General features: G+C 38.6%; 1 protein-coding gene and 1 long non-coding RNA gene across 6 annotated transcripts in view; one reads left to right on the forward strand and one right to left on the reverse strand.

The window, feature by feature from the left end:
* LOC134647332 (protein bunched, class 2/F/G isoform-like) overlaps positions 1–15,536 on the forward strand; it is a 208,218-nt gene that overhangs the window by 184,500 nt on the left and 8,182 nt on the right. For all 5 annotated transcript variants that reach the window (XM_063501653.1, XM_063501654.1, XM_063501657.1 and 2 more), the window contains one exon: positions 4,864–4,915. In XM_063501653.1, coding sequence (XP_063357723.1) covers positions 4,864–4,915 — 52 coding nt within the window. The remainder of the gene's footprint in view (positions 1–4,863; positions 4,916–15,536) is intronic.
* The window catches only part of LOC134647354 (uncharacterized), a 444,045-nt gene that overhangs the window by 35,129 nt on the left and 393,380 nt on the right, over positions 1–15,536 (reverse strand). The window lies entirely within an intron of this gene.

A 15,536-nucleotide genomic window follows, 5' to 3' on the forward strand; every position in this document is an offset into this window, starting at 1 on the left:
TAAGTCTGGTCAACCTTGAACTTAACGATCGCACAATTGAAATTAAGCTATCCAGTGTGGCCTGAAGTGGTGAGGTTCGCGGCAGTTGCAGATTTATACTCGCTTAAAAATTAAAGTGCGGCGGGTGTGTCTCAACTCAAAGCGTTGCCTAGGTGTTTGGAGGCGCCATCGTAGCCCGTAGTAGGTAGAGCCGTGCGCGCGCCACTTGCTCCGCGGCCCCCTCGCGCCGCCCCGCCCCACCGCACCGCCCGGCCCAGTCCGCCGCAACGCGTCGATCCGGTCGCCCGCGCGCTCGACCAAACCACTCTAAAAACGTTACCTTTACACTCGTACACGGTAACAACCAAAACGGCACCCTCGAGCCCTTCCACCGGGACTCGCAAGTCCCGTCACGTGATCCTTGGCAAATCCGAAGCCATGCAGACTAAACTTATAAGTACAAGCTACTCGTCCATCATGAACAAGCAAGATCTGCTCAGAGAAGTGGTCGTCAAGTACATCGACTACTTTTACCCTGTGTAAGTACTTTAACCTTAAGCGAGTCGCCGACACCTCTGCAGTCTCACGGAGTCGTGACTCATTGCAGCCTTTTCGTCAAGTTGTCGTCAATGGGATAGTGTCGAATGTTACACGGCCCTGCGTTCGCGAAGGTTCTCACCGTGCACGGCTAATTACGGTGCCGGTAAGTCGGTGAAGGTTCCCCGGCAACGTGGCCGTTGCAGCCAGACAAGCGGTTGCGATTGGCTGACGTCAGCGCCGCCTATTGAACCTAGGCGTCTCTATAGTCTCAGTGCTCTATCGATCCGTTGCACTAAACAACACCGGCATACACAAGTAACAATACCCTCACATGTGCTCTGCAACCGAAATCACTAACAGGATGTGTGGATGACTAATAAAATTCCATCTGCGGTCAGTTTAGTTAGACCTCTCCTGATTAACACAGATGTACATATTAAGGATTGCGCTAACGCTTTCACGTATCTTAAATTATCTTAATTTAATATTCTATTATGTTAAAGTTGTAGTTGAATAGCCATGTTTCTGAAATCGGTGGGCACCATCGCGTGACCGTTTCGCGTGACAAGTACCATAAACTACCGAGTGTGCTGTCCCGTAGTGTCCCATTAATGTCCTCTGTGACCGATTCGTTTGATTGTTCACGTCCCACCGCCGCTCTATGGTAACGATCGCCACGTGAAGCCGCCATATTCGGCGTGTTGGTTCACGTGACCAGATTTTATAGCTCAATCCTAACACACACATTAGTCCTCTGAAACCGTTAACGCTTCAGAAATCACTCTAATACAATGAGCTTTTCAGCAATTCTGTTACAAGAACTCGTTAGCCATAACTAGAGCATACATTTCTATAATTGAATTCCAAACTAATGCTATGATATCCGTTAAAGTAAATAAGAGTACTCATTACAAAATATATGTGCAAACTAGTAAGATGTAATCTGTGGATGTAATGATCTGAACGGAGGCACCGGCGGTGGCGCCAGCTATGTCGAAACAAGTCTACACCGTCGATTTCCCCTCGACGACCTTGCGCTCGCCGCTCGCTACCCGATAATACAACAATACGACTCATGCAGCCTCTCGATAACGCTGATAATTTGTTACTACGCTATTTGATCGCACTTCGCGCGTGCGTGACAGGGGACACTCGGTGATCCCGACCAGCAATTGAATCGTTTGCTACAAACGCTTAACAGCTATTATCACTTAATAAAACGCCGTCGGCGATGTTGATATAGGTACTCGCAATTCAATGCAACTGAGTCAGCCATAAAACCCAGTCTATTAATAGAGACAAATACATAGAATGTCCAGTTGAGAACAGTATCGGATCAGAATGTTACTGATCAATCTGATCGTATAGTATTAAATGAACGCAGAAAATTAATACTAACCGTGATTCTTAGAAATTGCTTTGAAGTCCTGCCATACCACAGATTAAAGCTTAACAGGTAGAAGTTACCTATAACAAAGCTGAAATGACAAAGCTTCAGCTCTGTAACCTTGAAAGTAGTGAAGAACGCTATCGTTAACAGAATGGCGTGACATGAGTAAATCAATAATGTGGAGGGAATTCAGGTGAAGAGTATTAATTTATTGTAATGCAGTCATGTCACCACGTGCACCTGCGTTTCAGTCTATTGTCTGCTAAACAGTGAGTCATGGAGGCAACCATTACTTGTATTACGAAAATCGGATTAATTATTGAAGCAGTTTTTTACGCCTTAAATTTAATCATGAAAGTAAATGAATGCTTTGAACGTAGAAAGTTTTATATTAAAATCAAAACAACACGTAGGTACATAATGTATTAATTATAAACAGCCTCACCTGTTTTCGGCCATCGACTATGAAAAGAAGATTCGGACGTTATTGTATAAATAATGAATTTAAATGATCCATCGATGGTCATTTCAAAGCTGATAGAAATACAGACAGTGACGTGATTCTGGACTTCGTCGCGGCAATTATTGGAAATAAGGCGAGCAATGAATAATTTATCGACGTTTTCCATCCCAATCCCACCGCAGTACACGCCTTTGTGTCTTTAACCAAGTCAATACATGCAGTTCTTACTCAATCCTCAATTTGCCTGCCAAACTCGGAATCTGGTTATTGTATTTCTGAACAAAAGAATTTCCTCAAAAACAGGTTTGGCAAACACTAAAAACTGGACGAGTTTACTTTCGGCGGATGCTATTTCGGGCGCTGTTATGTTACGACTTATGACTGTAGAACGATTAAAAATTCTGTGTTTGACGTTTTGCTTTTGTTATTTATAAAGACAACATAAAACGTTTTTACAAAAGCGGCCACCTTTGTTCCGTCGTCTTTAATGGAATGAAGTTGATCTACGCAAACACGCACGTGCGTGAAGACAAAACTGTTGATATCTCCCCTTCTTTGTTTGTGGCTTGTATTTGTCTAACAACGTTTCCACACAAGAGAAGTTTACTTTACCTTGTGGGTGGACCCGGCGGACGTACTGAATTTGAAAGTTTTCTCATTGTACTCCAATTTGTAAGTTTTGTAACATGCTAGCATTTTCTTTTTTATACTTTTTTGATAGTGATTTTTCGATATTGAAATTTTACCTATATTCAATATTGTCTTGAAAAGTTATTTTCGGGGATGACTCTTTTAAAACATGATCTTAGCGAGTGTTCTTTGTTGCCAAGCCGGTCTGGTTGACTGACACATGTCGTGTGAAGCCCGATGTGGCGGGTTATATTTGGCAACATTTTGGTCGCTTGCTCGTAAAAGTCATCATGCTCGTCAATATTTTACATTTACCACTTCATAAATATTTGAAGAATTACGGTTCGTCTTGTTCGGCAACTAATCAATTTGTTGTTGTTTTCGGCCTAAGTCTCGTCACTCCAAAATACTTTCTCCGGTTTCGCCTCCTTATGTATCAACTTTTTCATGTGGCATGGCACTGAGCACAATTTTGTCAACTAACTTGCGTAATCGCTCAAAGAATACAAAAACTAGTTTTCGCCCAGTTCCGTTTAGAGAAAGCAGATTTTTTTATTGTCGCCCTGAAGACACGGCGTTGACTTTTAACGATAATCTACTAGTCAGTTGAGAAATCGATTTTTACGGTTGCTATCCGGTATTTTATTACGTGTCACTTACATGCGTTGCATAATTATCGCGAAGGCGTCAATTTTGGTGGAAGCCATTGTCGCTGCGGTCGTGTCGTGTGGTCCAGAAGCGTTATTCAATATCGAGAGTTCACCGGCGGACCGGTCGCAATCGATCTGCAGCCGCGCTCATTTTCAACGCTCCAATGGGTTCAAGTTTAGCGTCGTGTTGTTCAACTCGTTGACGCGACACGGAATCCGACGGGAGAAAGTCAAGTACGTTTGTCGTACAATGTGCCACATACTACTCCTGATTACACGAATGAGATTGGATCATAATAAGTAAGTCTGATAGTAGCCGCAAAGCAGGCGTATCGTCATTCGTCACTCTCGCAAGCACGTGGCGCAGTCCGCATGTTGCACTCGTGACACTTTTTTAATAACTGCAGTATTCTTTTCCGTTGTTTCGGTGTTGCTAATTGCACTTAATTTACCTAGTTAGTAGTTATGCCGTGTTAGTCAGCAATTAACTGCCCACGCTAAAACGCTGACGCTGCCTAGTAACTATAAACATCCAACTAATCTTAAGAGCATCAACATTTTTTCAATTACATCGCGATATCGCGATCGATAGGGGTTTGTGGGTCAAGTATCAACATCTGTTGATTGACCAGGTTTCTGACATTAGAAATGAAAAACATCGACATAGATTTCTCTTTTCTTATTACTGTATTGTTTCAGCATTTACGCTTGTTTCATTTCTGAATCCGTAGGGGTCTTGCCCTATTTAAAGCCGGACTTCATTGTTTAATGTTACAAACAAGTTAGTTCACCGGGTCGCTTTAGCAATATTTACAGTGCTGCCTGAACGTAATCATCCGTAGCGTCGGACGGAAGCTCTCCTGCAAATTAACTCGCAACCCATTCATTATTATAAGCCGCACTTACTACTTGGATCTAGTTAACTCAATTCGCCCTTGCATCACCTCTGCGCTTACCTTAAACCGATGCAATGCGCGAAAATGTTTACGGTGCATGCTTTCGTTTTGTTTTCATTTGCTGAACTTAATCAACCGATAAAACTACGAGTATTCACGCATTCTTTCGCGATAACACTGATTTGAGCTGGAGTCAACATAAAATATTAATGGACATTTATTAAGCGAAAATATCTTGATACATATAAATATTTTGTAAACAACAAGAAACTTTAATCATGTTTTGCTATAACATTGTTTTTCTTTTTGTTACAGCGCATCGGGCACCAGCGCGGTGGCCATCGACAACAAGATCGAGCAAGCTATGGTATGTATTTATTATTCTAATACTACTTGTATTTTTATAGTTATCGTACATTCAAGTTCGTCAGGAAAAATATTTCTTCTTAAGCTACGTCAAATGCCCTTATAAAGCTCACACCACACGTGATCATTATACGAGGGGCGTTCAATATATAATGAGAATGAGATGCAAACTCTTTAAATATTAGGAAAGTAAATACTGGCCGGTAAAGCTAATCTACCTAGCTGATTGCCATGAAAAAAAAACTAACTGTTTTTTGTTAAAAAAAAAATACGGCGATATCTTTGCGATACTATTGAGTACGTTAGCGAAAATGGAGAAAATTGAACTGCGCGCCGTTATCAAATACTTGTGTTTGAAAAATTTTTCTACGTACCAAGTCAATTTAGATTTACGGGACACTTTAAGGTCTAATGCTCCTTCGTATTCGACAGTCGCACGTTGGTGCGCCGAATTTAGACGTGGAAGAACATCGACCATGGATGACCCCCGCTCCGGACGCCCTACTACAGCAGTAACTGAAGAAATTGTGAAAAAAGTCGAAAACTTAGTTTTGGCGAATCGTCGTGTCACGGTTCGTTTTATTGCTGAAAATGTAAAAATTTCAACGGGGACCGTGCATAATATTTTACATGAACGCTTGGGTATGAAAAAGGTATCAGCGCGTTGGGTACCCAGAATGCTTACTGACACGCAAAAACAAACTAGAGTCGAGATTTGTCAAGAAGCTTTGGACCTGATACAGCAAGACCGGGAACTTTTTTTGGCGCGATTTATAACAATGGACGAAACATGGCTCCATCATTACGACCTTGAAACGAAACTGCAGTCTATGACATGGAAAAGGCCATCATCTCCAACTCCGAAGAAATTCAAGGTGGGCCCATCTGCCGGTAAGGTCATGGGCTCTGTTTTTTGGGATGGTAAAGGGATCGTAATGATTGAGTATCTTGAGCATGGAGCCACTATTACGGGCACTTTATATGCCAAACAAATAGCAACATTGCGCAATGAGATCCGTGAAAAACGGCGAGGTAAACTCTCGAAAATTGTGTTGTTCCATCAGGACAATGCACCGGCACACAAGTCCGCCGTTGCAATGGCTGCAATACGTGATGCTGGGTTCGATATCCTTAAGCATCCTCCGTATTCACCAGACCTCGCCCCTAGTGATTTCTACCTATTTCCGAGATTGAAGGAATACCTAAGAGGCAAGAAATTTGAAGACGACGACGCGGTAGTCGCTGCAGTACAAGATTTTTTAAGTACTCAAGATGAAACCTTTTTTAGAAATGGAATTTTAAGTTTGGAAAAAAGATATACTAAGTGTATTATGCTAAAAGGTGACTATGTCGAAAAATAATAGTAGTTTATGCAACAGTGATATAATAAGGGTTCTTAAAATTCAAGGGTCGAAGTTACAAAACGAGACGTAGTCGAGTTTTGTAAAAAAAGACCCGAGAATTTTAAGAACCAATTATGAGCTGTTGCATACATTACTTTTTCTATGACAGCTGCAGCAAAAAAAAAAGAGTTATTATTAAAAAAAAAGAGTTATTATTTAAAAAAAATTGAGTTATTATTTAAAAAAAAAAGAGTTATTATTGTAAATGAAAACATACCTCTTTCAATCAAGATGATCGGAACTTGTATCTTTAAAAAAAATAAAGCAGTTGTATTATACTCATAAGATGACTGCTAGCAGTCATCTTATGAGCCTATAGACAAATCATTCAAATGACATTGCTTTAGATATCACTGTCAGTCATTTAATTGACACATTTAAGTGCTGGAGTAGAAAAAATAACATTTAATAAAAGTTGTATATAACATACTCATTCTCACTTTTTATTGAACGCCCCTCGTAGCATTGTCAATTCAGTACTTCAGGTTGTAATGCGAATTATCTGGCCTACGTGCGTCGTTAGCAAACCCTTTTTCTTTTGCCGCCGACCATTATCATAATTGACCATAAATGGAGGAAATCACATGCAATAAATGTCTATAAGAAACAGCGGTCACAATGACGAATGGAATCCATTAGCGACGTTACTATCCGGGCTGCTGTGCTACTTTATGCAACGCAAATCACTCAAATCGTCGAAGATTCTCTCGCGGCCATTAAGGAAATAGCGTGTCTTACAGATGCCGAATGCCCGTCTAAGGCGACATATCATTTACCAGTAATGTGCTTCTTTCTACTGAGAACCTAATGTAAGAAAGATAGGACGTCTCGTAGAAAGCATGTGCTGAATACTTCGATGACAATGTATTGCAGTAGCACTCGGTGCCATGTCAGTCGGCCGCGAGGGGTCCGCTTGCGCTCGATACAAGGGATTCTGGGAAGCCTCGACCGGCTCTAATGGTACCATGTCCAATTGCCTGCATAGCCAGTTCATTTTACATGTAGCACCGTGCGTCGACGTCTTTCAAAGATTTCTTTCATACATAACTTAGAGCTTTCCTACTTTTCTTTAAACTTTCATCACACATCTATTCATCTTTATCTGTGTTTGACTGTCTTGCGCAAAGATGCAATCTTCTAAGAGTACCATCCGTTATCGCAGTAGTAATGGAGCTACTACATAACACCTTTATTAAATCGACGCTGGTTGACTCTCTAATGACTTCCTCCGACCAATCCGGGAAATGCCCAGCGTAACGGTACCGCATTATTATTAGTTACGTGTCTTTTTGTTTTCACATCCTTATCTGGAGTGTGAAGTGTCGTCTCTCAACTTCCCATGAGAATTTCTTGCTCAAGTCTAATCGCAGCGATTCTCAGAGCTCAGTGTGAGACTGCATTGCAATATTTGCAATGTTCTGATCTGAGCTCTCGATTGCATTGTTATCGCTATCCTTTTTTTTCGCTAGTATGCATATTCTGATCGGTTACAAACTTAGACCATATATTATAGGCCTATATAAAAATACGAGAAACGATTGTTTATAAGTAGGTGAAACGTAAATATTTCAGAAATTTGTTATCAACATCCGCAAATACTGCATTATTAGCACTGAGTTTCTCTCCTGTACCCTACATTGGCGTTCGCAATTGAGATTCATCTATGTACGCTATCGGAGTCTCGCATCCTCTATAATTAGCCGCAGATGGCCTCAAGCGATTGACCTGAATCCCGCCCTAATGCCCACCGACCAGTATTTTTATCACTCCCTATTCACTCCCTTCTCGTACTTACATTACATCATACTCCCTACTTCTGTATACTCTGCGCAAAATAGTTTTTATATTTTGCTGAAGTACATACTGCCTACATGGGCTACATGTATCACGCACTTTTGATACTTATTCGTCTATTTTAAGTAACGGGTGTTATCTATTAATTGATTAAATTTATCAAAACTTATTTTTACAATCTGTCGATGACTGCAATAATAGAAACGCGATTATTTTAAAAGATAGGCACTATATAGATGATGAAGAGATATCAGGTGTACGTGTAAGCGATGATAATAGTAGTAGCGCAATATTAGTTTAGTCTTTCTCGCAAACACTCTTTTCGTAATACATATGTATATCAAAAGGAACCCTGCATTACCTAATTTGTTTCTATCGTATTTACCCTTTTTAGGGTTCCGTACCGCAAAAGGAAAAAACGGAACCCTTATATCGAGGTTGATCTGTGTAAGATGTCCCCCAATATTTATTTATTTATATGTATTATGGGATCACTCGTGTATCTGGCTTAAAAAATAAACTGTAACACTTACTCGTATAAATACCAATAGTTTCATTCATATTTATATAACACCACCATTGCGTTCTGAAATCCAACACGAGGGGCATCTCGGCTGGCCGGTAGTTGTTTTTTACACATAGGTACATTAGGTACCTAATACTTAACTCATAATGCCGCCTGTGTTACATGGTAAAAGTAGGTACTAAATGGTACATTTACATTTATTTCACAGTGTTGCACCCTTGCTAAGCGGATGAATTTTGGATATGACGTAGATAAGACGTTAGTACATATTAAAAAAAAATATGGTTATTGTGCCAAGACTGGAAGTCATTATACAGGGTGTTACAAATTTTTTTTTATAATGGAATGAGATAGAGAGCTGTAATTTTTTCCAACAATGGCCTTTAGTTCCAATAATATTTGAGCAAAATTGGAGATCCGTCCGTCTCATAGATTTGGAGGAAAAAAATAATGGTAATTTAAATAAAGGGGTCACTTTTGGGGGGCTAAATGAGAAATAGAAAAAGAAGTTTTGAAAACTATATCTTGTTATATATTATATAATTTAGGGTGTTGCTTATTTCGTCAAAGTTAAAATTTTCTATGTCTCACCCGCTTAATTTATTCTATTTGACTAAAAAACAAACGTGGATTTTTTTCAGAATTTTCATTTACGTTTTAGGGGTTGCTACCGAATTTTTAAAATTTGGACCCTCCATACAAAATAATTTTTTTTAGTTTTTTTATGAGACAACGGGTCAAGGTATATTAATGTGCAGTTAAACATATAATAATACCACTATTTTTTTAAAGCTTATTATGCGTGTTTAAGCGTTCTAAATATTGATTCAGTAGTGCGCACTCCTAAAACAGGAATAAAAATTATTTAAAAATATATATTAATCATACCTAGTATTGAATTACATATAAATATAGCTGGTCAACCAAATCTTGTCAGTAAAAAAAGGCGCAAAATTCAAATTTTCTATGGGACGATATCCCTTCGCGCCTACATTTTTCAAATTTGCCGCCTTTTTCTACTGTCAAGATTTGGTTGACCATGTATAGCTTCCATATACTTTAACTCACTGTCTCACTAAAAAAAAACGAAAAATTAAAAAAAAAATCATCATACGTATGAAGGATCCAAATTTTCTAAATTCGGTAGCGACCCCTAAAACGAAATTAAAAATAGGCAAAAAAATTACCATTCGCCAAACTACTGGGTCTAAAATTATGAAAAAAATACACATAATAGCTGTTTACCTATAGTCTATAGATGACAGGAAAACCTATTAGAAATGTGCAGTCAAGCGTGAGTTGGACTTAAGTACTTAGTTTTTGATCCGTCCGTCTGTCCGTCTCTCACAGCCTATTTTCTCCGAAACTATTGGACCAATTAATTTGAAATTTGGCACACATACTTATGTAAGTTTGTGACCCAGAGACGGTAACGTAAACAAATTAATTTTAAATATGGAGGCCAATTTTAGGGGGTAAAAGAGCAAATTAAAAAATAAAAATTAAGAAAATAGGCAAAAATAGCCCCCCCCCCCCACTTTATCTCTAAAACTACTGGGTCTAAAATTTTGAAAAAAATACACTAAATAGTTCTTTACCTATAGATGACAGGAAAACCTATTAGTAATATGCAGTCAAGCGTGAGTCGGACTTAAGTACTTAGTTTTAGATCCGACCCCTACGCATTTTTTAAAGACATTTTACTCGCTTTTCATTAAAAAAACATATTGTTAAAAATTGTGTAATGTACCGACGGGACCCTTGGAACGCGAGTCCGACTCGCAGTTGGCCGGTTTTTATCAATGTCTTGTAACGCGTACATATCATTCATTTCTTTATCTGAATAGAGTAAAGCAGTTTACTCCTTCCTTGCACAATAAAACGTAAATCATAGTACATACACAAAAACATGCAATCTTACAAAGAGTAGGTAGGCGTAGGTACATTTACTTAAAATTAGATTTTCAACAAAGCGCAGCGAAACGTTTGTCAAACTCGTCTCATTTGTCATATACGTGGATCTAAGTAAAAGCCTCGGCATAATAATTCGCCCACAATAAAGTGGACGGCCTTGGAGCACTAAATTTACACCAATTCCACGCTGTCTGATATACAGAGGTAGCCGTTTGTTTCGAAAGACTTTTCGTGTTACATCACTCAAATGATGTTTACTAGCAATTCGTCATCGCAGGAATCATAGTTCACACCACTGACCCACTTCCATGCATCTGTGCAAACACAATCTTCTTTGATTTCCACGCGTTCTTTAAATTAAGCGCTTTGAACTTTTATTACTTTTCGCCGATTACCTTTGGTATTGCGAAACACATGAAATTTATTACGGCGTCGCTAGGTAAGTACGTAGGAAGTCGGTGTTTGTCTATTGTATGCTACGTGTGGTAATTTTCATTTATTTGACTCGTCACCGCATACTAATTCCCTCATTGTGTACATAATTTGCATGAGTCAGACGTGACCCGTAAGGGCTAACCCGCCAAGAATAGACACGGAAGGAAAGCTGCCCTCGATGTGCCGCTACAGTGGGGACACGTGCTCTCCAGATAAAGCGACCAAATCAAACATGTCCACCGTGGAATTAAGAACTAAAAGACGTAGAGGTTCTTGCAAATCGGTCGCCAGCCCGATATCGAGATCGAGCGACGAATTATTTGCAACTAAGAGTGGCTACGAGAGCGCACGGCACGCGCCAGATCGAAATCGCAGCACGAAGCCATTGCGAGCCAGGAAATGCAGCGGGATTCTTGGAAAACAAATCTCCAACCCTGTAATGAAGCTGTCACGCTCCTACTATTAAGACATATTCTAGAATTGAGAATTACAGTCGTCACGATCTAATCCTTTCATTTGTTTTAACGTCTAAGATTACGATCCCTAATAATTTAGGTGAGCTATACAATGACGACAATCGCAGGTGCGGCAAATGTATTGTCCAATTGATAAATAGTTTAAGCATATTCGATCAATAACAAGATAAAAATATTTCACAGTTATAGAATTATTCCATGTTATAATTCAAAATTTGTTTGTCAATAGGTGATCTGTATCGCTGTAAGCCAAGATAAAAGATGGAAGAGTAGGTACTGGCGAAATAAATACAGATTATTTTTATCGTATCCGTCGAAACAGCCAACGCTCGCTTGGGATTGATAATAACCAGATTCGCTGTTCGATATAGTAAACAGGATTTCAAAACATCTTGACCTTCGGTCTTCAAAATAACCTTATCAGGTTATCGTTCATTTAATATTTCAATAACCACAATCTGTTGTGAATGTTGTGATGTCTAACTGGACCACCCCGTTAACATAGCAATAATCATATTTGACTATTTGTTATTTACATACTAATATCATTAGTGCTTTATGTTTATATTTGTGGACAAAGAAAAACTGGTTCGATGGCAATGTTTTCACGATTCAATATTTATGAGGCTCGACGTTGACGTCATTGCATAATTTGATCTGGAATCGCACGTTGAACCGGTTTTGAAATTGCACTACCTAAATACACATCGTTTAGTAGCATACTCGTACAATCAGCTACATTATCTGCCAGGATAAACTGTATTTCTTAAGCCGATAGAGCATGTAGATGGAAAAGTAGATATTTTGAAGGCGCTGTCCACTTATTGGTCTAGTTTCCATTACCTACTACTTTTTGTTCGCTTCCAGTGCTCATAAAACTACTGGAAGTATTGCTGTTTTAACGGTTTTCTCACACTACTAAAATTAAAACTTGTCCTTATCTTTCAGTTATTATCAAAAAAATATACCTTAAGCCGTGAAAACAGAACAGGCGAGGCGCATGTTATCGGATTACATTTATTTTAAGACTCTGTGACTATGCTGTGAGTATATGACAGAACTGAATTAACTAATAACTATTATTTGGATTGTTAAATATTTTACCTTTCAAATTAGTAATTTCGCTCGTGGTGCTCTCAACTGAGAAGAAACTAGTGATATCATCTGCATCATATCGTAACGAGGGTCAGCCAGCGATTCCAGATTGTTAAGTTCGACTGACCTCTAGAGATTGTGCCTTGTTTGTCTGACAACTGCTATCTTAGAGATAGCACGCCGACGTCAATACGAGAACATGATTATTGTTTACCTTTTTTAATTTGTGTCCATGATAGGTAAACGTGTAGCACGCAATACGGATAAGATAGTCTGACCCGATGTTGTTATTTAAAGGATTGGCATGTTGTTTTGACAGCGTTGTGAACGTTGTTTACTTTCTGTCAGTCGAACTTCCGTCAATTATTATTATTACAGGAAGAGGTAGTTATATTTTTATATTGGTTTCATCCAGCAACCATAACAAAAAACATAAACATATTTAGCTTTAGTTGCTGTATGCTTACTACATAATTATATAGGAGATTACTTTAGGAAAAAAATGTAACCTTTAAATATAATTTTCACTTTATGTAGCGGCATTAAATACCCACAAAACGAGCTAATTATTGAAATTATTCATCAGATCATAACTTTAAAATGTTTTCGATTTTTTCAATGTGTAATCTCTATTATATTCGCTAACATTTTTTTTCTTGCGAAGTGTCAAAGTTTTCTGCTAAGTTACATTAATTGTTCAGTTGAACCTAAGAAGTTAAACGGTCGCCAATAAGATCGGCTTACTTGGAAATAATATGAAATAACTGATTCGCGTTTATTATATATTTAGTGGTTTCGTGGAAGAGCATAAAGAATTTTAGGTACTTGTATTACATATTTCACGTGACCGTAACAGAATACGGATACTCGGATAGAATATCATTTCAATATTGAATATGTTGAATTGTAAATTGTAACCGCATGCAAATTATATCATGAATATTTATAGAATTTATTTTTTAAACTAGATATATCCAAACAGTCGAGCAGGTTTACTTAGGTGCGCCGTTTCGCGATAACAATTTATTTTCCATGTATGTTTTTGAAATCGGTATTTGCACATATGCCTCTGGGACAACTCTCTAGTCCTGATACGCAATACCTACGACCAAATGTCCATTTATGTAATTGTCTGAATTTTTATTGTAAATACTCGCATATTTCTGCAGTGCGCTCATTATTTGATCAATACATATTTGTACAACGGGTCTTGATATTAAACTTGAATCATCAATTTGCGCAAACTCTTCTTTACCTTATTTATATACCGATTGTTTCATTTTGCGTCTTACTTTTAAATTTAACATGTGGCATGCCCGTCTTTGTCAAACCTTTAAATGTTATCTAAGGATTACAAAAAAGACTCACTTAAATATTTGTGCAACCTGCGGCGCGGCGCGCGGTGCCAGGCAGACGGGCTCCGCACCCGTTGTTCTTTTTGCGATTTCGACACAACTTTTTACTTTGACCAACTAGATAAATGTTTTACTAACCTTAACACATTATCATAATTATCTCTAACTGTTATTTTCCCAGCAAGGGTCCCCCTTGCTCCATAGTCTCTCTTACTTACCCCACCTAACCTTATTCTAAAACATTTCCAAACAGATAGATCATAGTGCTTATAAATATTAATTGAAAGACTCGCTGCTACATATTTAATATTCAAGTCAACCAGAATGTACAATAACAAACCATCAATCGCCTACCGAAACTCATCGCCGTCCAAATTCGGCTTCCATATATGGCTTTGTTTTGCTTGCGGAGTGCCGACGCCGACTAGTTTACGCATAGCTGCTTTAATACAGATGATGTCATTTTAATATAATTAATGCTTACGGCCGCTTCAACTTTGTTTTGAACTGTTGTTTACGCATTCGATTAACTTCATTTTTTGCTTTAAGCGTCTTGTTTGAATCGTTAATCAGACGGTTCTTGACAATAAATATCAACGATGTGTTTTAGATATCATAATCATAAATAATATTATTCTTGTTTACCTGCTGCCTTTTCTTTTTCTACGAATCACCTGTTTTTTCCTTCTCTTATATGTAATCTGTATTATTCTCATTTAGAGATAACGTCTCAAGGTTTATTTAATTAGGTAACTTATCAAACAATGTAGGAGCTGTATAATTCATATAACTGATCTAACCTATTAATAACGAAATGAACCCTTTAGGTCGCGAGTTAAGACCTGTACTAATTTACACAACTCGCACCGGTATTGTCGTGTCGGCCTGGTTCCATCTGGTAGTCATTAAAAACAATGCTGCAGGTATTATCATTCGGCCTTGTACTAATTATATCATCGCTTACCACGCCTGTTGTTGCAAATACGAGTTCACTGCACTCTGATAACGTTGCGATTTCTAAATATTCAATTCACCAGACATATTTTGATAGCTACTCCTGTCGCTCTTATCATAACATTCATAACCCCGTAACATGTTTTTCGTGTGCTCTTATCAGATTTCACCTACTGGCATGAAAATGTTCCACGAGACATTATCACTGTTACGTCGCCGTTTAAGCCTATTAAATTGCTACGGATTACCATTTCCTGTTTTCGCCACATTTTCTAAGCGGTTTCTTTCAGTTGTTTCAAATTATCAGTTGATATTGCAAATGCTATCAATAAGTCCATTGGCGCCCCGTCAATCTGTCCGTGACGCAGTTGTCAATACAATCTAATGAGATCCGGCGTGAACCGGTGCAATTTAGCACTCGATTCCTTTAATTGAAGACGGTCGGCACCCACTCGAACCGCCTCGCTAAAAACACCCGGGCTATTTTTATTCAGGTCTAATTATAACTACGGACCATTCTGTTGTGCCTCATCGAACCTTGGAGAGGGACTTGGATGTGCGTCAGAAAGTCTAGATTAGAAAACCAAAAATGTGTTTTTCTCATGTTTTCAGCGTGGGAGTAATGACCAATTTACCTGAGAAGGGAGCGGCTGCGTGAAACAAATACGTC

The sequence above is a fragment of the Cydia amplana genome, chromosome 4, assembly GCF_948474715.1.
Source record: "Cydia amplana chromosome 4, ilCydAmpl1.1, whole genome shotgun sequence".
NCBI classification, from domain to species: Eukaryota; Metazoa; Arthropoda; class Insecta; order Lepidoptera; family Tortricidae; genus Cydia; species Cydia amplana.